The 26,597-nt window shown below is 39.7% G+C and overlaps 1 protein-coding gene across 7 annotated transcripts in view; it reads left to right on the top strand.

Annotated features, from left to right (window-relative positions):
* Positions 1–26,597, top strand: part of GRID1 (glutamate ionotropic receptor delta type subunit 1) — a 496,708-nt gene that overhangs the window by 451,839 nt on the left and 18,272 nt on the right. For 2 of the 7 annotated variants that reach the window (XM_039553667.1, XM_039553668.1), the window contains exons 13-16: positions 12,724–12,919; positions 20,991–21,157; positions 22,511–22,751; positions 23,014–23,100. In XM_039553667.1, the coding sequence (XP_039409601.1) occupies positions 12,724–12,919; positions 20,991–21,157; positions 22,511–22,751; positions 23,014–23,100 (691 nt within the window). Of the gene's footprint in view, positions 1–12,723; positions 12,920–20,990; positions 21,158–22,510; positions 22,752–23,008; positions 23,194–26,597 lie in introns of those variants that run through there. The other 5 variants (XM_039553674.1, XM_039553673.1, XM_039553669.1 and 2 more) reach the window with 3 other exon arrangements.

Raw genomic sequence — 26,597 nt, forward strand, 5'->3', positions numbered from 1 at the left:
GTGCAGGTAATAAAACCTTTATTATTTTTTTCTTTTGCTTTGAAAGGATGAAAATCTAGCAAGAATAGCAGCCCTCAGGACAGCCCATCAAAATGTACAAGGTTTGGTTTAAATCTGATATTTGATACATAGTCTCTCCTCAGCTCGGATGGAGTCACCTTTTGGGTTAGATTGTCTCATATCAATATAGGTTATTCCCTGGCTGTCTGTAGAGTAGCTGTATGCTTTCTGCATGCATTAAATCCCACTGGCCCCTGACTTACACCTTCCTTGTGGTAGGATGAGGTTTCTTTTTATTACATGGATAGCACCTATGACTTGTTTTGTTGGGTTATATTTTCTATTTGACTCCTAAGGGATAAACAATACATAGCACAGTAATAGAAGATTTTTGCTCAATAGGATACTTATATTTCTATTATTTTTCTCTCAAGAAGCTGATATAACGTCTTATATGAACTGATAATATGATCTAATATAGCAGGATATTAAAAAGGCAAAATAATTATTACTATAGCAAATCAAACAGAAATGGCCTTAAAGCTTCAGATGTCTCCTAATTACTCAATTCATCATCTCTAAAGACAAAAAACAGGAGTAAGAAGAAAAACTCTAGTGAATTCTTATTTGGAAATGATTCTATGTCTGAACAATCATTAAAGATGCTGGCCAGTGGGGTTGTTTTTCCACTTTTCAGGCAGATATCTTAATGCACAGCAGCTGCCTGCAAACCAAATCAAACCAATCCCAACCAAACCAAATCCCCTGTAAAATAACTTGTATTTTATATAATTTATCTGTACTGATCAGTCATTAATGTAACAGTGGGCCGTATTATAAAAGTCATGCAGGTTATTCTATGATTCTGTGATTCTGTTACAGGGTAATATAGTGTTTACAAATTACCAGAAGGTCTCTCTGAGAGCATTCCTGAAGCCAGAACAAGTAAATTGTATTCACAAAACTACCAATAGTTAGTAAACACTTAATGGCAGTAAGTTAATTCCTGCAAAACCATGAGATGAAGTTGAAAGTCACTTGTTCTCACTTACAAGAAGTTGTACCTGTTTTTTAATTACTGTCAGCTCAGACATGTAGGCTTCCAACTCTGCTAATCTCTTGAAATATTTTGGGAAATGCTTCATTTGTTCATGTAAAAAAACTGTCTTCTCACCTTGCATAATTCGTCACCAACATCCTCACATGAGCAGGGGTTCTGTCATTTTTGTACCATGATTGTTCAGCATCAGATTTTCTCACCCACCTGACAGCAAAGGTAATTTTTCCAACTTCTGCTCTGGACACTGGAACTTCAGTCAAGGGATGACCAAATCACTTTCTGCAGTGACAAATCATGCAAACTAAATTTACTGATGTTGTGAGGAGGATTTATTTTTGCTTCTTGATTCTTTTTATCTCATGCATTTGCACAATTCCCATACATTTATAGTATGTAGGGTTAGCTAGTCAAATGGTTGCACTACCCTTTGAAACTTAAAGAGAATGCTTTTGGTTTTCTAGGTCCTGAAAGAGCTCTTGCAGCAGCTCTTGCAGCTGTTTATAATTTCTTTTAATTGTTCCTCATGTTAAGATAGTTTGCATTTGTGTCTTTAATATGGTATCTTTCAGGAACTGTCAGCCCTTCTGTAGCCTTTATCCTTTAAAGCAACACCCCAAGAGGCTTTCTCCTCGAGTTCTTGATGTTTGCAGAGTCTGGTCTTTTGAAATGCATTATTTTTATGTTGTTAATCTTGTTTGGGTTTTTCTTCTGCCTCAGGATATTGAGCTCCAGCATCTTGCAAACACTTTTAGTCTAAAATAGCCACTCCCCTCGTAAATGTCTCCATGACAGAAGATCATTCATTCTCACACCTGACACTCTTAACACATTAAGTGAAACATAGGATGATATTTCATCTGCTGAAAAAAAGTTGTTCTAATACATTCTAAAATATTTATCAACCATCTTGCCATGAAGGGAAAATCTGTGAACTTGCCATTTAAAGAAAAGGCTTTAAAAATTGAATATCTTTATAAAGAGATTTAGAAACTAGTCCTGATGATGTATAAAAACCCCAAAAACCAAACAAAGCCACAAACCAAACCAAACAAAAAGCCCAGCAAAACATTTTTAATCAATGCAGCTTATGGATGTTATGGGGAGAAAGGAACTTATTTTCCTTGGGAACTAAGATACTACTGTTTATTGCCATAGGTGCTTTCCTCTCAGTTCTTATGTTGCAAAGTATTTTCTGGAGAGAAAGAAAACTTTACTGGAATAGTACTGTGGTGCTAAGAGAAGGGTTGCACGTGTTCTTTCCGTTTCCTGGGCTCATCTGCCTTACTCAGCAATGTTCTCTTCTTCTGTGCGTGTGCCCCCTGTATAATATAATACAGGAGTGTTTCCAGACTCTTCTGGAGATGAGGGAGAGAATGGTGTTGCCTCAGAAAAGCTGTTTTGATACAGCTGACAAAGTTTGTTGCATTAAAAGAAATGTAATCACAGGCACTGAAGTTGTTTGCCTTCTAAACCATTAGAACCAGAGAATGTGCCACTGATTTAATTTAATTGATTTAATGAATAGTCATGCCTATCTAGAAAAGAACAGAAAACCATCAGTTAGAATGGGGTGGATGTTAAATACTGTGTTTCTTGCATATGGCAATAATGCAATTTCCAAGCTCATATTTCAAAGTATATAATTAGGCTACCCGAATAAAATAATTAATCTCAATATAATGAACAGCCAGTTGTTTTTGATGTGCTTTTTTGGTGCTTTCTAGGATGAGGTTCAGTATTCAGGGAGACTTGTGTTCAGGGTGAGCAGGAAGAGAGGACAAAGGGTAAGGTGTACCCCTCCAGTAAGGCCTCTCTTCCTGTTTACCTTGCTGTACATCAGGATGAGATGGGAAGTGCACCACACACTGTGTGCTCAGTCTGGGTCCTCTGAAAAACAGCAAGTGTGCATCCAGACTTTAAAATATGCGTATGTAATGCGTGCACTTTAGACATCAGTGATAACTGATGAATGCTGTATGTGCTTTCAGTATTAATGAAGAGCCCTATATTTGGATTTCCCAGGAGTATGCAGCACATGCTCTGGCAATCAAGGTGCCTCTTCAGAGCCCCTCTGTTTTCTCCTCTTCTTTCTGTCAACAGCGGTAGCTTCTGCTTGACTCCCTGTGGTAAGGCAAGGGTGTGAAGCTGTTTTCCAGCGTCACATTGTACTTTTGACAGATCTGAATTCATCCAGCCCCTCCACCCCAGCTATGAGACTGATGACATGCAGCAGCTCCTGGTAAATCAAAACCTAGTAAAGAGTTGTGTAGGACCTTATTCCACACTGGGATTTCATGGACTTTAATGATAGCCTAACAGTCATTGTATAAAGTACCACTAACCCCAAGTAAAGACTTTATAAGCCAGCACCAAGAAGCCAAGATTATCTCTTCCCCATTCTATTTAATTAAAAAGCTGCTCTTTGTCATCCGAGCGCAAAACAGAACGGCAGCGTTATCACTACTTAAAACAGCAGTGGAAAAGGAAGAAGGCAATTTCTTCCCTCTACATCTTAATCATTAATCTTCATTAGGATTTTTAGCTTCTGAATGGGAGCGGTAGAAGACATCAGTGTAGCAAACAATTTAAAGTGCATCTGTGTATATAATAGGTAGTTTGTTATTTTCATTATAGGTAAAAGCATGTGTCAGTTGCCAGATGTGTTTGATTCAGACAATATGATTTTCATGCCAACTTTATGATATATTTGATTTAGGTGAAGTGACTAAAACCTGCTGTTGGGACTGAGGTGCTGTTAAACACCAGCTGCAGTTCTTATTTTAATTAATAATTTAAGGAGTAGAATACCTTTCTTTAATTGACATGTTAACCCTTCAAGCTACTCAGAGAAAGGCCACAGTGGCAAAGTGGTTTAAAAGTAAAGCAAGAAAATACCCAAAGGTAGTCCAAACAGGAGTATTTTTTCTTCCAAACATGCTCTTGAGATGTTTTCACCTTTTCTTTGCATTTTAATTTCCTGTTTGCTGTTGAATGGAATATGGAGTATGGATAAAGGATCCAGGATTACCCAGATTTTTTAGCGGGTCTGGTTATTCTGGATTTGCAGGATGAACAGCAACTGCTCATAGCTGCACTGAATCCCTTTCCAGACTTTTAGCTGAATCTGCCAGTGTTGTACAGATGTGCTGTTGTGCCAAATCTTTCCTTGATCTGTTCTGAAAATCTGCCCAGTCATGTAGCAGTTTAAATGTGGATCTGAGCATACAAATTAAAGCTCCAGATTTTGAAAACCCGGGCCTGCATCTGAGAAGAGACTCTAATGTGTTATATGCTCTTGAGTGTCTCTTTGTCAGTCTGATACTTTTCATTGTTAAATTGCAAACATGGTGGACAAACTGGGTAATATCTCAGGGTAGTTAAGTTTCTAGAAATATGGAAAAATGGAGTGATTAAAAGGGGTTCTGTAAACAGCCCTTGTAAATATAAAGGAAAGACTGCCCTCTGACTTCATCCCTTAATTAGACATCAGATGAATTCATATACCATCATAAACAGTCACAAGAGAAACTTCATCCAGGGATCACAAGCTATGGGGCCCAGTGGATCCAGCTTTGAGATGCAAATGCTCAGAAACTAGTTTCCATTGCTACCACTATTAACAGAATTGTTTATTACGCTATTTTATGTTTTTGAAAACATTTCAAGCTAAACAATCATAACTTGCACAGTAAGGACCATTGTGGTTTCTTTACAATGTGATAACAATTCAGAGAACATGGGACATCCAGAAAGAAAAAATAAATTACAAATAAGCACCAAAATAAAAAAAAGAATGCTAGCTAATGGAAAAAATCCGCAATCTAAGTGACTTATGCTTTTATTGCCTGGAGGAGTTTTGGAGAGGAGAAGGGTTGGAAGTATAGTTAGAAACACTGGACTGGCAAACAGGAGATGTTTAGCTTATTTCTAGCTGTTTAACGGATTTCTTTATGTGCAGTACTGGAGTAGAGCCAGTGTCAGCTCTAGGCAAAATGAACTTTTAGGATCCAGTGACAAGTCAAGTCACATTCACACAGATCACTGCAGATGATTGGAGTTGCTGAGGTGGTCCTGAGGGCATAATTTAGAAATAGCAGTGGATAGGGATACCCAGAGGTCTAATTTTGTTTACAGAAGAACCTGTTTTACTGATTATGATGAGAATCCAGTTTGATTTTTGGATCCAAATTTGAGTCTCACAGCCAGAAATAATGTTAAGTCCTTTTTTGAAAATGGGCATGTTTCCTAAATAAACTGCTGGAAGATACTAAGAACTTACATGAGCAATGGGACACAGCCTACTTGTATTGGGTTTTGTCCTACATCCTCCACACTTTGACTTCAGCAAAAGTGCTGCAGATTGTTCTGAGATCAGTAAAGCAGATTCAAGTACTGGTAATAGAATGTATTTCTGCTGCATCTCAGACTCTAAGAAAGCGCACAAAGCTTCCAAATGTTTTGCCAATACAATGTGTGTAGCTAGTAATTAATGACTACTAAAATCATAAACATGACAGTGTATCATTTATTAATGGTTTGACTGTCTTTGCATTTCAGTGGGTTTACATTCTGTTCCCTTCTTTTAAAACTTAATCAGGCAGTAGCTCTGCAGGAGCAGAGTCCCAGTGAAAACAATCTGCAGGGAAGTCATTGCTGTATCAGGAGTTAAGAAAACAGTTTAGTTTAGTTTACTTGTCTTTCCCTTTGCATTTAGGAACAGAGGCTACTGGAAGTCATTTGAAAGAAATAAAATCTGTTTGGAGGCTGTACAAGTTCAGTGCTTCTAGTGCTTTGTGTAAATATGATCTGTCTATTTTGTTTTTCATTTTTCTTCCTGTTTGTATTTTTGTCTCCAGTCCTGGAAACCTCAAGCATGTGCTTTTGTGTGCATGACTAGTTTGGCTGGTCTCAGCAGTACTGCTCTACCTGTTGAGTCTGTTAGGTAGCCTACAAAGGAAGTTTCTTTGGGGCAGTAGGGGAGAGAGGGTCCTAATCCTGCACTGGGTGGGTGACAGAACTGTTGCCATCACACATGGCATGCAGGATGTGTGGCAAACCCCTCCCTCCTGGGGCAGAAATAAAGCTGGCTTTAGCTTCCTTTCCCTAGAACTGAATGTTACGTTTTACTTTTGGTTGCACCTAGTATAGGGCAGTGAGTCCCAATCCAGTGAGAGTCTCAGAGATGCCGCCACACTGGCAGCAGTGACCATTATGATCATGAAAAAAGCTGCTGCAGTGCCATTACCTGCTGAGGAGTTCAATCACTATTTGTTTTAAGTGTAGTAAGAGTAGGTGGTTGACATGGCAACGTGTTCTGTGACACATGACAATTGATTGGTTTTGCCACTGGAGAAAATCCCTGCTTCTTTGAAATCCTGTGTAGCAGCTGTTCCTGCCCCACCGATGCGGACAAGAGCAGACACAGCCCTGACTGTCTGCACTTTGTCTCCTCCTGTGATTTGGAAATGTTCAGTCCTGCTGTGAAGGGCTGCAACTCCACTGATTCAGTGTCGTCTAATCTGTCAATACTTATGGCTTCCCTTGTAGAAACTCCCATGTGGCTTCTTCTGCTAAACCTTTTGTTTAAAGTGGATGGTGTTTTTCATGGAGAGCAGTTAAAATGAGTTTCATATGAACTATAAAGCAGTATATATTTGCTGGGGAAGGACTTGACCCAGAAAAGTGTATACTAAGCATGCAACTACTGCTGCTGATCTCTACTGGACTCCCTCTGTTGCTAAACTTAAATTTTTTTTAAGAGTATTTGGTGAAGAAACCCGTTGCTCTGCACATCACTGCACTGAGACAGAATTAAGAGCATTTAAAGTGACTTGCAGTGAAATGGAACAATGCGGAATTTGATCACGTCACTATAGAGAGGTTGACAATTTAAGGATTGATTTAAGAGCCCAGCTTACTCTTATTCATAATTTCAAAGAAAATCAGAGATGTCCATATTAAAATCATGGACCCAATTCTTCTGAAGTCTAAGGTTATAAGATGAGGAGATAAACTTGTTTTCATTTTAATATTCTCTGTGCTAAGGCTACTGCCATTCTAAGAATACCTTGAACAGTTTTATTGTCCCCACTAAGAATAATCTTTAAAGTAGTCCATCTTTTAGTTGATGTATGTCCAGGTTAACACACATTGTTTAACATTCCTATATGTACCTGGAACAAGCATTGAAAATCTATCAAAATATGTCATAATACTTTTTTTTTTTTTAAAGTATATTTACTTTTTAGACTTGTAGGTGCTAAAGATAGGTCAGTTCTAATGTTACCTCATTGTTCAGCCACTATATCCCCCTTTCTTGTACAACTGAAAGCTCATGAAATATCAGTTGCACTAATGTTTAGAGACACTAACTGCTATCTTTTCCATTTCTAAGTGGGCTTGTGCTTTTTTAACTCGCATTTAGCAAGACAGTGAAACTCTTCATGCAAGTCTGTGTCAATGAGACTATCATCCCCTAGTGGTACTTTATATCCATAACAGAGGGAATTTTTGTTTTCTTCCAGCTCTTCAGCCAGTTAAACTGTTCAACTTGGGCAGATTAGCTCTAGAGGATGTCTTTTTGTGAAAGTTTGAACTCCGTTTTGGATGTCTGAAGACAAGCTTTACCCTTCCCACTCATAAATTTTACATAAAACTGTAGTTCCAAAGATTGTCCATTTGTGAACAATGGACTGAGGCTCAAATCCTTTGCCTTGCAGATTCATAAGAGGATATAAAAATGAATCAGGACTCAGGTCAGGACTGAGGTTCTGAATGGTAAGATCTGCTCATGTAGACATTGTACTCTTGCAGTACCACTTCAACCTTGATTCTTTTCTCTCTGGGGGCATCTACAAATGAGAATCTGATCTGGCAAGGCTTGCTTGGCTTCCAAGTTCATCTCTCAGTGGGTGGATTGATGTGGTTGACAACAACTAACACCGTTTTCTTATTTGTCCTCATTGTCATGGAAAATTCTTCCTTTGAGGGAGGAGTTCTGAGCAATTTTAGGTCTCAAAATTCTGCACTTTTCTGCAGTTCACAGTAGGCAGAATTCTCTTTCAGCTCATTGCTTTCCACTGGGTATAACTTTATCCAATAAATCTCCTTTCAAATAGGATTTTATATTCTAGGTTTCAGCTCATACGTATTTCTTAGGCTTGCAGTGGTGGTATAAGCTTGTTCAAATCAGTTCAGATACTTCTATTTTTACTTTGAAGTTTACTGGGTTTACTGTTTTCCCAGTCCATGGAACACATATTTCCCTCTCACATAATTGTGTGGAGAAAACAGTTCTTGTTAGGAACTGCACTTATATTTAATTCTGTAGATGTAATGAATTCCTAACTTTTGGAGAAAAAAGTTTAAAAGAAAATAAACTAGCCTCAAGGCATTTAAAGATAGAAATTTAGGTCTTGTACTATATATTTTATGTATACATTTTTAAGGCTTCATTTAGGCAGAGCAGCTTAAAAAGCCTCATCATATCTGGGACACTTTATCTTGATGGCAGCCATCACCTAGAACATTATGCTGCATTGAGCAAAAATCTCAGGGTCACTACCAAAAAAAAAAAATCCCCCTTTTTTTTCTTCTGAAATGACAGGAACATGTTTTTCTTTTGAAAAATGCTTTGATCGCATCTGATGATCCAGTACCTCCTGCTGAGTTAATTGATCAGCAGTTACCTCAAAGCACCTGGTGTCAAGTTTAGTCTGTCACTTTTTATTCATGCAGAAGTCTTGGGCATATAGCAGTAACAGAGTAAAATAAACCCACACTGGCAGCATATTTTTAGTCTGTATATCTACAGCTACACAAGGCTTTTACAAGTAAGAAAACATCTTCAAAAAGTGTATCTTAACCAGTATTGTTTTTCTGGCAATTACTTCTAGTGGTCTAATTATGAATGCCAATACTGCTATTGCCTGTCTATGTCTTCTGCAGCGTTTGTTTTATGTCAATAAGTTTCTAACAAACAAAACAAGCAGAGGGCCCAGTTTTCATTTGACTCTGCATGAAGAAATTGCAGTTCCACTGGGAATACATATCAGTTGTTGCATTCATCTAGTAAGCATAAATATGGGCATTAAATATTTTGGCTGGTAATACAGGTTTAAAAGAAAAAATTTTTCTTTACATTGACTGCAGATACATTTACTTAAATCAATTGGTTTACGTGTACTTGTCAATTATAGCAATCACACAGTGGATGTATTTATCTACAAATTGAAGTTGTGCTCCTGTAACTGTAAGTGAGGAACATTGGCTTTTTTCTGCTTTACTGGCTTTATCTTTAGTCACACTTACAAAGAGCCTTTAATGGCGTGTGACATCCAATAACTGAGGTGGTAATGGGGCATCTTCTTATGCTGCACGTTTTTGTTGCAAATAATTTTGTATATTAAATGCATGAAATCTTTGCCATAGGAAGGTGAGACAAGAATTTGAGTGGCTAAAGGAGACGGGTCCAGCTAACAGCTGGTTGCAGAAATAAAGCTTAAGAACAATGACAGCAGCTATCTTTGGAAAATGACAAAATTGTAAGATACAGCCAGTATCTGAAAAGTAGCAGTGAATAATTTTGTCTGGCAAAGGCAAATCTGAGGGAGTTAAAATAACAGTATTTAAAACTTGCCCTTGTGATTGTCTTACTTCACCCTGTAAGAGTAGGAAATATTAATCTCCATTCAATATCGCTTATGTATGTGCCCATGCCCACCATGCCCAAATCTTTAGACCACTTTTCTGGCCATGGAGGTGCTGAGCATCATCTCCACTTGCACTGCAGAAATACAGCACAGAGCTATTTTTTATACTGGGTAAGAACTGTGGCTGAGACCACTCCCTGTCAGGATAATTTCTGGGATTTTTTTTTGGCTAAGTGGTCCAAAACATCCAACAGTGCGCTGCAAGAACTCTTTCAGACACACAATACTCCACATATTCTGTCCCAAGGAAATGCTGCTGGCTGAAGGGGTAGTTACCTTACTCCACACCCAGGCCACAGCTGTGCTTCACTCCCTGCCACCTGTATGCTTGTGTGGTTATTGCAAGCGCTTGATTTAAATCCCAGATTTGCTCGCTCTGCCCTGTGATGCTTAGAGAATTGCACAAACTGTGCTGCTCGTAAAGCAACATGTACTGTGCTTTTGTGCAGTACTGATTGTCAATAAAATGTAATTTCGCTAAAATAAAAATACTGATTGTCAATAAAGTGCAATTTAGCTAAAACAAAATGCAATTTCTGAGTAAAAGCTTCCATGGCAATAAAGGAAAACAGAAAATACTGATAGTATTAAAATTGCAGGTTTAATTATTTTTCTAACTATCCGAACCCTCATGTTCAAACTTTCAAACAGAGTAGCAGTAGGCATTTGTAAAGTTGTTACCAGCTGCAAGCTGTGTTAAAGTATATTAGTTAAACATATTTCTGCTTCTGTGCTTCTACCAAAAATGCTTTCTTACACACACCAAGATCTCTGCACTAAATCTGGTGTGGAAGGGTTGCCACAGGAAACCCTCCTGTGTATATCGAGTACCTTTCTTTGCCCTGTAGGCAGATATGTGTCTTTTAACAGCCAAATCATCTATTCCTGGGATTTAACAGTTCCCTAGGATGTGATGAAACTTACTTTAAAAAATAAAGACAGAACTAAATGCAGCATGTAATCATGTAGATCAAGACTGGAAGAAAAAGGGTTCCATAAAATGTACAGGAAACATTTAGGGGAGCAGAATAGACCTTTCAGGATTCTTATAGAAAGAAATAAAATCTGAAAAAATTCTCCCATTTTTCATTAGCATTTTGAATTTCCAGCAACTTCCAGGATGTTTGTGTTGTACTTTATCAATTGCCATATACAGAGCTAGGGAAATAACAGGAGGTTTGGGGTTTGGTGGAACTCCTAGAGTTAGCCTAAATCCACAAGTGTGCAATGTATATAGAGAGAAACTGTTCACACAGTCTTACTTAAAGCTGCTTAACAGCTTAAAATGATAAAAAGTCCTTAACACAATTTAAGAACTTAAACCACTTAAACTGTTTGAAGCAGCTTGTGAGTTGGAAGAGTTTGGAGCAAGGGGTGTGCTGAGAGGCAGCCCTGTGGAGCTGCAGCCTGGGGACAGGGCTCCCATGCCAGGAGTCCCAGAAAAGGGTGCCTTTGGGAGCTAAACTTGGGAGGCCTGAGGGTGATGTGAGGGAGAAGAGGGAAGAGTTTGCTACATATTTTATGTGGCATTGTGTATATGCCCAGATTGCTTTGCTCTAAATAGTTTAGCAGGGAATCTTACAGGCATGTGAGGTGTCAGCAGTGGCATCTCCCCAGCGAAACAGGGAAGAGGGTGGCAGAAAAATATTGTCTATGACAAGTCTTCAGCTGTGGAAAACAGCTTTAGCTCATGGGCCAAGGGAAGGTTCCTCAGGAGCATTGTGAAAAATCTGCACGAGCTGCAAACCAAAATGTTCTGCTTTTGTGGCTCCAGAAACTGGAGGTGTGGGAGAGGTGGTGACAGTAGGCCTTTCAAATCTATTGATCAGGAAGTTTTTGTTTCAGAAAGGTTGTTTTTGGAAAAAAGAAAGGAGGCGGGGGGCAGGGGTGAGGCAGGGAGAGTTGCTTTAGTTTAAATGATGTCAAGCAGTGTTAGTTGGCTATATCAGAAGCATGTTGTTAATATGTGAAGTCACACATTTATAAAGCAGAAAATAAGCCATTATTTATGAGATCCGGTTTGGTCCCTGCTGCTGTGTGTGGTGGTCAGTGGTCGAATGTGTGTTTGTATATTTGTATGCTCAGGTGGAAAAATGGGGGCACTGCACAGAGGTGATACTTGATGGCAAAGGAAGAAGGCATGGGAATGGGAATGAACGTCTGAGAGGGGGAAAACAGCCAGGATGCTGCTTCTGATGGCAGTGATACCACCTTAAATGTTTTGAAGCTTGGGCTGGTTTTCATTGATGCAGGCAGTGATTTACACCTTTTGGTGCAGAAAAGGCTGTAAAACAGGAGTGAATTACATTCTGTACAATTTGAAAATAAATTGTGCATTCACAGCCACTCAGGGTGAGGCCCATTTACACTTCCAGAGTGGTATATGATGAGTAAATGAAAGTTAGGCCTCTGTGTGAATGAAAAATGCCTGTTTTACTAGAGGCTGTGAAAAGAGAGAGCAAGAGAGACTTAGTGGAAATTGGAAGCAAGATTTTATTTGTTTGTTTAAAACAATTGTATTGATTTGGAGTCAGAGGAAGCACTGGTATAACTGCAACTAATTCCACTGAATTCTGCAAGGTATTTCTGGTGGAGTTGATGGGGCTGGAAGTTTATATTTATAATCTGAGTTTTTCCTGTGTTCAGGTAAGTCTTTATCACACTATATTCTTGTGCAGTCATGGTGGCATATTTAACATGAATGTTATCTGTCAAAAAAAAGAAATCTTCACTGGGGTGAAACAGAGCTTGGGTGTAGTTAAAATCATATGATCTCAGTACAATTAAATAACTACTTCGTTTTCTTTTATGGTGAGAAATGAAATGGAAATGTTACTTGGTAAGGGTAAGTGTTTTCTGAAGAATGACAGACATAGAAAGAAACCATTTAATTAATGCAATCTTGTTAATGTACTACATAATACTAATTTCTCAATGTCGCTTGAATTTCAGAACATTTCAGGATCTGTCCAAACAAATGGATATATCTTATGGTACAGTCAGGGACTCAGCAGTGTATGAATACTTTAAAGCAAAAGGGACCAACCCTTTGGAGCAGGATAACACATTTGCTGAACTGTGGAGGACTATCAGTAAGAATAATGGGGCAGATAATTGCGTATCAAACCCTTCTGAAGGCATCAGGAAGGTAAGACTGGATCACAGGGCTTTTCATTTAATTTCTGTGTCAATGTTGTTTCTGTGGAGCTAACGTTAAGTCACAGGAAAAAAATTATAGTCATTTAAAAGCCCCCTAAATTCTTATTTAAAGTTCCTTTTAGTATCTCGATGGCAGATAAGATTCGTATTTGGTGTCATTGTTCTGAATTAAAGTACTTCAGCTCTGCCTAAGTCTTCAGTACGTAAGTCCTTCTTTGGATCTGGTCCTAAGGTTTCTCAGTTTCTTGGGAGCTTTGATAATGCCTTTTTGAATGTAATTCTTTACATTATCCAGTACTGACTCTTGTCCCTTGCTCATTTGAGTTTGTTTTCTTTTTTCTGAGTTCATGATTGGAAACATGAGTAAGAATCAAGGGATTCGCAGAACGTATACTCATTTCTCTTAAAACAGAAATTTAATGCAAGATTTTTCTTTGTTTATTCCAGACTTTGAAAAATGCATTCACATGACAGCGTGTTTTACCAAAATTTTATTTCTCTCAGATAAAACGACATGTTTTTTTCCAGAACAGAGAATTAATGTGGGATTCAAGGACAGGTGTATAACAGCTTAGGATGCTGCATCTTAGTTCTGAGTACTGTGATAAAGAATATTGGCCATTACAAATCCCCTCTCTCTCTCTCATAGCCTGCCTCTCCCCTCTGCTCTCCATCTTGAACCTCAACAAAACCAGACAGTACCTTACATCAAACACACGTCCAGGAGTACGTTACACAGAAGGGATGCAGGCATGCTGAAAGCCTTGATGTGCTGCTGCTCCTTTAGTGAAAAGTGTCCTCTTTATCTAGCAATTGATTTTTTTCATAAAACAAGCTGTTATTACCATAGTGAATGTTTGATCAGAGACACTCTTGTCAGTGAAACACTGATTTACTAGTTCTTTATGCTTTTGTACATGGGAAATAATAAAATGGTTTGGGCTTGTGTTTCCTTTTTCTACTTTGAATTTTTGAAACCATTTCGGAAGAGTCAGAGGGAAAGTATCCAAATCTCCTGTTTTTACAGTGCCGTAAAGAGGATGAACACAAGTAATGCAAGCCATCCCATTTCCCAATTCAAATTCCTTTAGCAAAAGATTCCCTACTCTTTGCTTGACTTCTGGATAAAATCTTTATGCAAACACTCTCATGTTTTAACATAGGAGTATTCAGTCAAAAGTTTGGGTTCACCCTGCCTTTTTGCCTGTCTCTCAGCTGATCTTCCCCAAAGCCCTCTGCCCTCAGCTCCAAAATCCTCTCTTCCATGGGACAAGGTAGAGCTCTGGCAATAGCAAGGTCTGCAGTGTATTACTGAAACAGGCGAGCCAGCTCTGCTGCCACAGTCGAGGTTGGTCAGCAGAATAAATAACAAACGCCAGGTTTGGTATAATTCTAACACTGCTGGGTCCCCAGACGGGAGCTCGTGTCGGACAGCACAGCCAAGTTCCTGCCATAAGGCAAAGTCCAGGGCAGTGTCTCTGCCCATGGGAATCCCTTGCAAGGCAGCCCAAGTTAATAATTCCAGAAGTGAGTTTTCAGGAATGGAGGTTTGCAATATGCTGAACACACCTTTCCAGACCAGTACGACAGCGTCATTCTGTGAGCCGCTGTTCGCCGTTTCTCAGTCCTGTTGGACCTCCCGGTCCCGGGGGGAAAGGGGAGCAGCGTACCTCTAGAGGAATTCAGCTTGGCTTGCAGCAGCAGGACACACCAGAGAGTGCAAATCACGTCGGGGTCACCAAATATTACCACAGGCCTGGTTCCTACGGTATATCACCGTGTCCCGCAGCTATAGGGAGGAGGAGGAGGGAAGATCCAGCAGGCAGGAATTGAGCAGCAAGATTGATTCATTTAATTATATTACAAACTCTTTTATAGACTTTTTTCTTCATAGTCTAATTGGACAAAGGATCAGCCACCCCTTGGGGGTGATTGGCTAAAATCCTAAAATATCCATTGTAAAAATATTTTTCTACTGTACCATAAACAAGACTTTTCAAGGCTGCAGGTGTTTGGTTGTTTACATAACTCTGCTACCTCTTCTGTGAGAGAGAAAAGTCTCTCACAGACTTAGAAAATAGCAAGAAAATCCTTTCTAGCAGCATTTTGTATCCACAGCAGTGGTTGATTTTTTTTTTTCTTAATCTTCTCAGCACTTTATTAAAATGAGGCTTCTTTTGAGATGTTTTCGTAGCATTTAGAGGAAAAATAGAGACATTAAGTACTTGTCTACGTACCCTAGCATTTAAGCCAATAATAAAACAGTTCACCTTAGAAAAATGTAGAGTATTTTACTTTTCTTTTTTCTTTTGTAACATTCTCATGGCAGTGGATGCTCTTTATCCATGAAATTGTAAATACTCTTCTTCTGTAAGCCTAGTGCATGCTGCCATTTATGATAGCTACATTTGCTAAGCCAGAAATGTAACTGTAGATTGGCAGGCAGTTGAGAATACCAATTATATTGTCTGTATGGAGCTGGCAGCTCCATCCTATCTATGTGATAATAACTTTTCATACTAAGTTTGATTTCAGTGTTGTAGGGTGATTTTTTATAACTAGATCAGCTCATTCAATTAATGTCAACAACAACTAAATTTTACTTCTGTCCCCAAAGATGACCGAGGCCGCTATTTGATTAGACACCTACATAAATTGGGATTAATATTTAATAACATTGTCAACTAAACTATTGTGCTTATAGTTTAAGTGTCACTCTTCCTAGCTTATTGAGTTCTCTGAATAAACAGACAAGTTTTCCATGTCAAGTATTATGGCTAGAAATTCTGGTTTTTTTCTAAAGGAGAATTGATGTCGGCCAAGGCAATAAGAGTTTCCATCCATAAACACATACTGCTGCATGAAAGAGATGTAAATATGACTTAAAAATGTGTTTCGTAGGAAATGGGAACTCTAAACTCTCTAGCATAAAAAGATCCATAAAGCATTTTTCTGAATGAGGACTTGCCTGACAGAATGCAAAAAAAGAAAATAATCACTACTATTCTTTCATCCCTCCTTCTCCTTTCCTTTTCTTCATTCAGTATCACAGTTCAGCTGCACATGCCAAACAAAGCAATGCCACCTCAGTGCAAAACAGGGAGTGCTGGTTATTTATGCCACAGACAGGTATTTCATGGGTTTGTCCCCATTCCATTTATCTTTCTCCAGTTCATGGAGATTTTCTTACTCTCTTTGACTGTCTGAAAACGAAAGGATGGCAGTGGAAGAAAGTCCTGTGAGCTTTTATGGCATTTGGTTGCCATAGCAGAGGTGTCTCTTCAGACACAGCAGCATCCCTGCAGCCACAGTGACCACCTCCCATGGGCAAGGCACAGCTTTTGCAGCACTGGGAGAGCCACGGAAAAGGCAGGAATGCACTTCAGTGTCGCATAAGTGACAGGAGGACTCTTGAGAGCCGAGGGCTGTGGGGGGAAAGTTGCTTTTGCTGTTCCCAAGATAGTTGAAAGTGGTCATTGAAGATGGAAAACCTCCTCCTATTCAGTAGTACCTCTGCACAGCGCAGGAGCAGAAACCACACAAACCACCAGTCCATACGCACTGCTGTTTTGCCACTTTGAGCTGTCTGGGACTACCACAGGTGAGGATTGACTAATGCTGCCACAGGAAAGTTTCTACAGGCAGGATCTCAGGATCTCAGATGTTTGCATTACATCCAGTGGCAATCAGTTATTCAGGGTAATTATTGATTACACCAACATACATAATAACCTGTGGTTTTTATTTCCTTTGGGAGCACCCATTTTTGCTTTGAAAGAATGAACTCATATGATCCCCATGTCATGTGATCCTGCATCTGCTGTATATACAGATAGCAGAATTAAACTCATTAATGCATTTTATAATGCCCTGCTTTGGTTGAGATTGTTTGTTCCCCTGTCCAACCAATTTGGTGCCAAAATTTCTCTGAATCGTTTCTTTACTTCCTGTATATCACTTTTGATCAAAAGCGATCAAAACCAAGTAGAGCACAAAATGAGAATGCATCATTGATTTAGGCAATGGCACAGTAAGAATTTATTCCTTTTCTTTTTTGCTTCCTTAATGATCACTGAGCATTAAATCAGAGTGATCTTCTTGAGCAGCCACCTCTCTTCATTCTAATTTTGAGAGCAGAAGTAATTTAAAAGTTCATTTAATATGATTTTTTAAAATCTACTTTGTCCACAATGAATTTTATATTGTGAATTGCAGTTGCTCTCATGGAGCTTCATAAATTTATTCATTTCTTGATCCATCAGCCTTTGAAGCAAGAGCAAATGCTTCCTTAAACCTGAATCTATTGCATCCTACAGTGGTTCCGTAATTATTTTAGTGTTTGGAACATTTCAATAGGATTAAATGGCATGTTTTTCTTTTTATTAGAACTGTGTTGCTTCTCTTAAAGCACTTTTTATAGATAATAAATGTTATCCAAGCGTGTTTTTGAACTACTCCTCTAATGCCAATGTAAAGGTCACTTTTTGATATTTCTGTGGTACCAGCCATATAATGGGATCAGCTGCAGTGGCACTCTCTTCTGACAGCAAATTAATGATGAATTTTGCATTAGTCTGGCACTTCTGTCTTTAGTGTGATAGCTTCTTCATAGTTTCAGATAAATCACAGACATATCAGTGATCAATCTGGAATCAATTTTTTTTCATGTTATTATTTCTTACCATGCTTTCTTTGAAGCAACATCATTTAGCCATCAGTAAGCCAGGCCTCTTTGAACAAATATTCTTCTATCTCCATCTGCAGTGAAGAGTAGCATTATGGGGTAATTTACTGCTTTCCTGGAGTATTATTTTCTTTGTGGTCCTTCTCTTGTCTAGGAAGCAATCTTCTTCGGCCTTTTAATTTTTTTAAGATTCTGAAGAAGAAATATTTTTTTTAATATGAGTTTTGCCCAGAGGGTTCTTTTTTCTTCTATCTGTTTTCTTAAATCTCTTGAACCGAAGATAAATCTGGTGTCCTTGGTGTAAGCCAAAGTAGTTGTTCTGCCTGGGTGGAATAAATGAGTGCTGCTTTGGCTGACTTTCTGATAAGGAGGTTTTTGAAAGTTTAACCAAGTCATTTTTGTTTTGTCGTACAGCCTGCCTGTATGCTGAGAGTCAAATATGAAGTACAGTTAGAGGACTGAAGTATAAATATGAGCTCACTGTGTTTAATTTCAGTCATTTATTCAAGCTATCTCACCTATTCTCAGCTGATGTTTGCCACAGGCCCTTTTGCCATTCTTCTTACCCTGATGGCCTGGAGGTTAAGGGGCAGGCACATATGCACACATGCAGTCTTTTGTTAAAAAAAAAAAAAAAAAGAAATAAAATTTAAACTACATTTAAAATTAAAGGTTGATTTTTCATGGAAAATAAATGTCAATTTGATTTTATTTGGTTTTTACTGCTTGCCTAGTGAAGGTATATAAAATGTCAGCATACTTCAAGCACACATGTATGTGTGCATTTATGTGTCTTGTACATATGTTTTTCAAAGTTTGACAGCTTTTCCTTAAATTGAACAAATGATACTGCTTAGCTGTCACAACAGATATTAACAGGGAAGTGAAGGATGCTGAATTTAGACAGCAACTAAACATTTTGTTATGAGAAAACTTTCCACACAATGAACGCACTAATAGTGTGAGGTCTCCACTCTTCAGGGAAGAAAAATTCGCAAGTGGAAGAAGTTTGGAAAGAACTAACTCTTCCCTTAGGAAAAGGGGATCTTCGGAGATTCTGGTTTTGGCAATCAGAGAGGGAGGGGATGCAGTCTTGCACTTGGGATTTCTGGGAGTTGAGACATACGTACAACCAAGAGTTTAAAAGTCAGATTCCTGTTTATGCTAAAATGATCAGGCTGTCAGAGAAACAATGCTCTACAGATGTGATGACATTGGATAGAATGATTTATGTCATTAAAAAAATGTAAAATAGATGTGAAGATATCTGGCAGACTTGGTTTATTGACCATTTACAGTCTCAGGATGTAATTTAGGATAGCAACACCAAAAATGCAAGAGAAATAGACCTTTACAAAAGATCCGCTGTCCAGCATCAAAAGTCAGTGTACAAAGCTCTTCTATATAAAATAACATACAGAAGATTGAGGCTTGAAAAGTAGAATCATTAATGTGATTTTTATCTTTAGCCAGTGCATTGTAATGGAAGTTGAATATTTGAGGAACATTGTGCTCCCCAAGTATTACTAAGATATAGGCATGGAATGTATTGTGTTGTCAGGGTTCTTTTCTAAATTGTAAATTTGAAAAGATGATTTACTGACCAGTTCTGAAAGAACAAAAGATAGATACTGCTCTTTAAACTGAACAAACCCCAAAAAACAAAAAAAACCCTCAAAACAAAACAACAATACAAAAAAAAGAAGACAAAAATTCAACCAACCAACAAAAAAAAAATACCCAGAGAAATGTAAAACACATTTTACCACAGTGACTAAGGCCAAATCTTTCCTGGGTGTCTGATTGCTATATATCCATTAGGCAGGAGTTTTGTTCTCTAATAGCATGGATTTTGAATAAATTCTGTGCACAGTAACAAGGGCTGCTGTTTTTGTTCCCATGAGGACATATTATTAATGCTGACAGTTTCCTGTCTTAGGTAGCAAAATGCTATGTATTATTATTTATCCTATTTACCATGGAACACAACGTGCCTGAATAATAAAAATAATATTTTCCAAGGGTTCAGCATACAGACTCATTCAAATCTTACTAAAGAGAAAGGATATAACATTTCTACTCTGTTTTAACCCAGAAGCAAATGAATTTGTGGATCTTTGATTGCCTCTATGCTGTTAAAAGGGAAGCAGGGAAAGGAGGTGGATTGCAGCAAGTACCTTACAGACAGTCCAGGCAACATAATTTAAATCTTTGTTTCCCTGAATTCTGCCTACTAGAAGATACCTCACCCATTTGATTTTTTGCCATGTGTAAGCAACTGTAAGGGACTTCAGAAAGGTATGGTTTATATCAAACTATGGTGAAGTAAATTATCTTATTTGCTCAACTGAGAAATCCAGTGTAATGAAAAAATGGATGGAGTCTTTCAAACTTACAGGTGAATTCAAAACTGAGCTTACATAAAAACAGAAAGTGTGCAGAAGGTTTAACTAATTCTGTGCCAGAGCTGTAGCCGTTTGCTAGGGGAGCTTTGTGAACCAGTAACATAAAGAAATATATACAGGACTTCAGCTACTTTAATCTATTAGGCAGCCAATGGTTACTTTAACCAACAAGATGATATTTTATTTTACTTTACTGAATCCCTATCCAGATATGTTTCTTACATCTTGTGTTAAGTAAGGTGATTTACATTCATTATATACACTGTGTGCAGGCATTGGTTTCAGTCCCAATTAAGGCTGATGTTTAAGGATATCTGCATGGGGTGTGTGTTAAAAGAAAACAATATTTACCTCAAAAGTGAGATAATAGTAGATGCTTGTGAATCTTCTTGCCTGTGAAGAAAAGAAGGAACACTTTCAGCTCAGTGCATGCCTTTTGTTACAGGACTAACATAGCTCTCAGAACGGCTGTGTTTATTTGGAAGGGAAATTTGTTTATTTACATGTTTATATGAACAAAGCTGCAAAGTTACAATTTTGGTGCCTGTGATGCTCATCACTTAATGCTCATACTAGGCCAGTCTTGTCACATAAATGCATGGAACCACTCACATTCTGTGTCTCCTACAAAACATGCATCAAATTCCATCATCTAAAGCAATAGCTTTCATTTTTAATTAATAACCTGTTCCATAAGCCTTACCTACATTCATAGTTGGCTCTGTTATTCTATGTATTCCTACTAAAAAAAGGAAGATATTTTAGCAAAGTTTGAAGTAGGTGAGGTCCTGCTGGGAGGGAAGAGTGTTAGAAATGTATTAAGATGTTGAAGGTCTGCAGGTAAACTGTGACCTGATGAAATACCACCAAAGAATAATGACAAGATCCGGATTTGTTTGCTGGCTTGGGTTTTGCCCTACCTAGAAATGGAGTTTAGTTTAGACTGTATTGTGTTCATGCTGTATTTACAGGCAAAGAAAGGAAATTATGCTTTCCTGTGGGATGTGACGGTGGTGGAATATGCTGCGCTGACAGATGATGAATGCTCTGTGACAGTCATTGGAAACAGCATCAGCAGCAAAGGATATGGGATAGCACTCCAGCATGGCAGTCCCTACAGAGATCTTTTCTCCCAGAGGTAAACTGAAGCAAACCTTGTTTTATAGGATTCCTTTCTGCAGCCAGCAACTGTTTGTGGTTCACATTAATTTTGGTGTTTCATTAATAGAGAACAATGAATACATGACAGCAGAGAGATTATGAGTTCAAGCTCCAGCAAAGCTGCTGCTACTTCTGCTCCATGTGCATCTGGTTTGGGAGGAGGGGAGTGGAGGTGATGTGTGGCCTCACACCTTCAGGCAGCACTGCCTCTGGCAGAGGACTGATGTCCTCAGAGCTCTGTGTGAGGTAGAGGGGAGTTTGAAGAGAGATCCTGGATTCATGCCACATTCTGCAGGCTCTGAAGCAATGTGTTGCTCCCTGCAGTAAGCAAGTAGCAATGCCCTGGGTTATCCTTTAGGGGAGAGGGACAGGTCAAAGACTCACAATGGTACAGGGAAACAAGAATTGCTGAGAATTGCATGGGACTGCCAAGACCAGGAGACTATAAAACTATGACATTTAGTGATCTCTGAGTTATCAGCTGGGTATCTCTTGTCCATGTGAATGTGCACCCTGAAATGAAGACATGCAGTTGTGCAGGCATGTGTGGCCTTAGCAGAAGGTGAGCGGGTGCTCCGCTCCAGGCAGGGAACTGAAGCAAGGTTGCCTCATCTTGCTCTTCCTTTAGAAACAGGAGCAAAACTCCAGCTGCATAACTAGAGACAAAGCTGCCTCAAGAGAAAAGATTGTTAGTAAACAGCTAAAACAGTTATCAAACCAAATCCAAAATGAATCATTCATGCAGAGAAGGGACACTTCACAAGAGACAAAACAATGATTAATTAGCAACTGTTAACACAGTAATTCAGGCATTAAGTAACAGCACTGAAGTAAAATCCTTCCGAATAAACTACATTTGCTGAAGTAAATGAGTTGGTCGCTGCTTAAACAGATTTGCACTAAGTGGTGCACAAACAGTAGCATGTTTAGCCTCACATATTTTTGGAATTACTGTAGGAGAGCAGCAGTGGAGTGGGTTGAACATTTCACTAGTGGGACCAGCTGCTGCAGCTGAATGTAGCCAGACCAGCCATAACTAACTGGAATGTGGTGATTTCCCTTGGAAATGCTGTTTGCATTGCAGTGTAATTTTTGACAGTCTCTTTTTTTCCCAAAGTTACCCAGTGGAGTGTACCTGCTGCTGTGAGTAGAAAGAAATCTTGGTGTAAGGGAGTTTTCAGATAAAGAACACAACACTGGTGGTGCAGGGGGATGGAGTTTTGAACTGTGGGATGGTAGACTTAAGAGTTGTGAAGCATAAGGAAAAGACAAAAAAAACCTGTAAAAAAGTGTCATTGCAAATAATACTTGTCTTTTGAAATTTCTGCAGGATCCTAGAGTTGCAAGAAAGTGGAGATTTGGATGTTCTTAAACAGAAGTGGTGGCCACGGATGGGACGTTGTGACCTGAATAGCCATACCAATGCACAGACAGATGGGAAGGCACTCAAGCTGCACAGTTTTGCAGGCGTTTTCTGCATTTTAGCAATAGGCCTTCTTCTTGCTTGCTTGGTGGCAGCATTGGAGTTGTGGTGGAACAGCAACCGTTGTCATCAAGAAACACCGAAAGAGGTCCATAACTTTTATTCTTATCACAATTAAAAGTAGAAAACACAAAAGAAAGAGAGAGCAAGTGGAAGTTGTGGGATTTTAGGTGCTCTCATGCAATAAATTTGATTTATTTTGATTTGCCATACTAAGCTTTGCATATAACTGTTTGGGTGGTTGTTTCTAAGAAAATAAAAGCAAACAAACGAAAGTGTCTTTTGTGCACATGGAAGGTGCCAAACTGACAGCCCTGGAGACTAAAGTCCTCTATTTATTTGTAGAGCAGATACAGCATGGGCAGCAGCAGTGCAAACTTCCCCTCATTGCCCCACCAATGTGCCTCAACCCTGACCTGGAGAGACCACCTTTAGGGGTAAGAGAGTGGTTCAGAAACATGCCCTCGGCCACTCTGCTGCGAGTGACGGGGGGCCAGTCACGGCCACCCGGCTGTGCCATCTGTGGTGATGTTTTCTCTGATCTGAGCCCCCATCCACTGGCTGGGAGATCCATGTCCATCCTGTGCAGGCTCTGCAGCTGCCAGACATCTGGTAGCTGCTCTCCTTCATGGCTGACCTAGGCTGAGTTTGAAGAGGTACATGAGTAATTAAAAATAAATCAGCTAGTTAATAATTGAATAAGCCATATTGCCATGACACTGTTTAAATGCTTCCTTTCTTTTAAAGTCAGTTTTATGTCTAAAAGTAGGAGCCTCTGAGGAAGCTGACCTTCATATAACATGTTTTATCTAGGAAATTATATCTGAGAATTTCTTGGGTTTGGAGTTTCCATTCACAGCAGCCAGTGATAGTTAGCAATGCTAAGATAGAATTATCAGTCTATACTCAGATCTGTCTTGCATGAAGTCTGTATTTGTTTAAGTAGATTAAATGTTTAACAAACTAACCTCTTGTAATTTTGGAGACACTGAGGTGTTCGTAGGTGCTTTCATCATCTTAGAATAGATGTTTCTTACAAGCAAATAATAGCAGTGAGCTGCACTACAGTTGGAAAATAGTACATAGCCCATCACTTCTAATCTCTGTTTCTCAAGTTGCAGGAGCACTAGACTGATTGACATACCTGTCACCGGTAAGCAATTTTGGCAAATTGGCAACCTGGTCTAGTGGATGATGTCCCTTCCCATGAGAGAGAGGTTGGAATTGGGGATCTTCAAGGTCCCTTCCAACCCAAACGGTTCCATAACCATTTTGCCCTTCTGCCTTGTAGAAGTTGCTCCTGCTGTAACCCCAAAGGTGCTCCCATGCTAGCGTTGCGAAGGCCTAAAGCCCAGCAGTAGGTGTGAAATCCTGCTGGGCAAGGGCAGAGATGCTTTCCAAAGTGTCCTCATGCTGTGTGCACAAGCACTTACCTGGCCATACTAGGTGGTGTTCCCGTCTCTACGCTCAGGGACTTGCCTTTGTGTATCTTTGTAGAGTGAGATGAGAACACGACCTAAAGGCAGTTTCATGTAGCTAAGGTGAAGTAATCCACTCTTTTATTGCAAGGAGTTTCCGTTACTGAAAAAGGCTCTGTCTTCCTGAGTTTAAATATTTTCTTTTTCACCTGTCCCCTTCATTTCTTTTTTTAATAACTGTAAGAAGGATTATTGCATACCTGTGCCTACCCCATCCCATCTTTTCTCCCTTTCCCATCCTCCTCCTCCTCCCCTTTCCATACAGTGATCAAGGTAGCTCTGTACATCTGTAGTGCTCTTTTGCAGTTTCTTTGACAAAAACAGAATACTTTTGACCTTCTGTGTTTTAAAGGAATCTGAAGTTACCCCCATGGTAGAGCTGTGCTTGGGGAGATCGCTGTGTATGGGGCTGGGCCTGCCCTTGGAGCACAACTAGGCTGGGTTAGAGGCAAATTAAACTCAGGTACAGAGCATGGACAGGTTCCAGAAAGATCAGTGACGGGGGTGCTGCCAGGAGAGGGGGAGCAGAGTCAGTGGGAGCCCTGGCACGAGCAGGTGTAAAGGGCGGACGAGGAAGTGCATGTTCCCAGTGAGAGGGCACGGGGCCGGGCCGGGCTGAGCCAGCAGGAGGAAGGTGTACGGAGGGTATGCCAGGCAGGATGGGATGGAATGAGGGGTCCCCTGAAAGGGACAGCTGGGTGCAATGACAGGCAGGCAGCTAGAGGCACCTTTGGATCGATCAGAGCAGCCCGAGGCAAGGGTGGCTGCTGCCCAGAGCCAGGGACAGGCAGGATCCTCAGGAACCCTCTGCCTAGGCCAGTGGCCACATGGCCACATTGCTCCGGCCCCACTGCAGACCAGGGGTTGGGGGCTCTGGTCACAGTGACCACAACATCCACTCAACTAAATTGGTAAACGAATGTAGCAGTATATCCTGGCAGATTAGTGGCCAGACATTTTATTTATGTGCTACCAGTAAGGAGGGATTGAAGTGGGATATCTGATAGCTACTGCAATTAAGGTAGGAAACCAAGTTTCAAAAGAGATGGTGAATATAGGTTGAAGGTTTTTGACGTGTTTAGAAGAACCAAGTTTCAAAATTGTGGAAAGGACAGGATCCAGGGCTGAGGGGAGTGTGGAGCCCTGGGTGCTCGCACTCTGCTTGAGCCAGGAGCAGTGGCTGAGCCTGGCATAGGGGACCAAAAGCACAAGGAGGATTCGATGCCAGGAGGAGTGTATTCAGGATATCTCATTTCTAGCACTGTGTGTTACCCAGCATTTCTACAGCAAGAGCCAGAATGACAGAGCTTCAGTGCGAGTAGCATACACAGACCATTAAAATCTGCCTCTTAGCTGCATCTGCTACTCCAGCCAAGTCATTAGTTCAATAGCAGCTGCAAACTCAAGTCATGCTGCTGATTTTCTTCTGCTTTTGGGAAGGCTTTGGCAAAACACAAGCGTTGTGATATCACCTAAAAATTGTGGGAACTGGGATGTCTCCCAACTGCTTTCTTCTGTGAAGCAGAGCTTGTGGATGGTCACAGAAAAGGCTGATTTTCTTGCAGTCTAAGATTAGATTTCGGTGTTGCCCGTGAAGCAAAGAGAATGTGGCAACATTTGGCTTCTGTGCCCCTCACCCTGTCAGGAGCTTTATAAATCCCTTGGAAAAAATTATGGTGGAACCAGAATTGAATGAGGAGTTGTCCTGACTTGTGAAGCCCTTGTGTAGCATTCTCTGTTTGGCATGACCCACTTGGTTGGTTGTATCATGTCAACAATTGCCAACTCAAAAAAAAAGAGAAATGTGGGACAATGAATGCACAACTACTATGGCAGATTTATGACAGGGCTGGGTGGCGTGCTGCTTGGTGGTGAGAGAGAAAAAGCTTTTTTTAGAGACTCTTCTTTTTTATGTCGAGGGTCTGTGAAGTCTGTGGCCAGAGGAATGTGCTCTGCCTTCATTGGCATTGAAGAAATGTTTTCAGCTGACATTAAGGTGGTGGATTTTGCCAGTTTGTTGTCTTTTCTTTTTCCACTTTGTATTCCTTAGGCTTTTGTGGAGGTTAGGCAGAGCCAATACACTGATGTCCAATGACTCGGATGTCTGCATGGTATAAATCACAGATCTTAATTACAATGAGTGTGAGGAATTTAGTGTTAACCATGCACCTGGGAGGAACAGGAAGCCTGTCTTTTGAAACCTGACAACGTAACCTGGACTTTGTATTAACCTGATCTGCATTTGTAGAGAGTTCATAGGAAGAGTTATGTCAGGGGGAGACTGCTTCCAATTAGAATATTTTTTTACATTTTTTGCATATGAAGGAACTCTACCCCACAAAATTAAAAAAAAAAAATAGTATTGTTCCTATGCACTAAGTCAATTCATTAAGACAAACCTCCAGGAAAGATGAATTCCCTTTATTTTCCATGTTGCCATTGGTTCACAATTGTAT

This window comes from Corvus cornix, chromosome 6 (genome assembly GCF_000738735.6).
Source record: "Corvus cornix cornix isolate S_Up_H32 chromosome 6, ASM73873v5, whole genome shotgun sequence".
Taxonomy (NCBI): domain Eukaryota; kingdom Metazoa; phylum Chordata; class Aves; order Passeriformes; family Corvidae; genus Corvus; species Corvus cornix.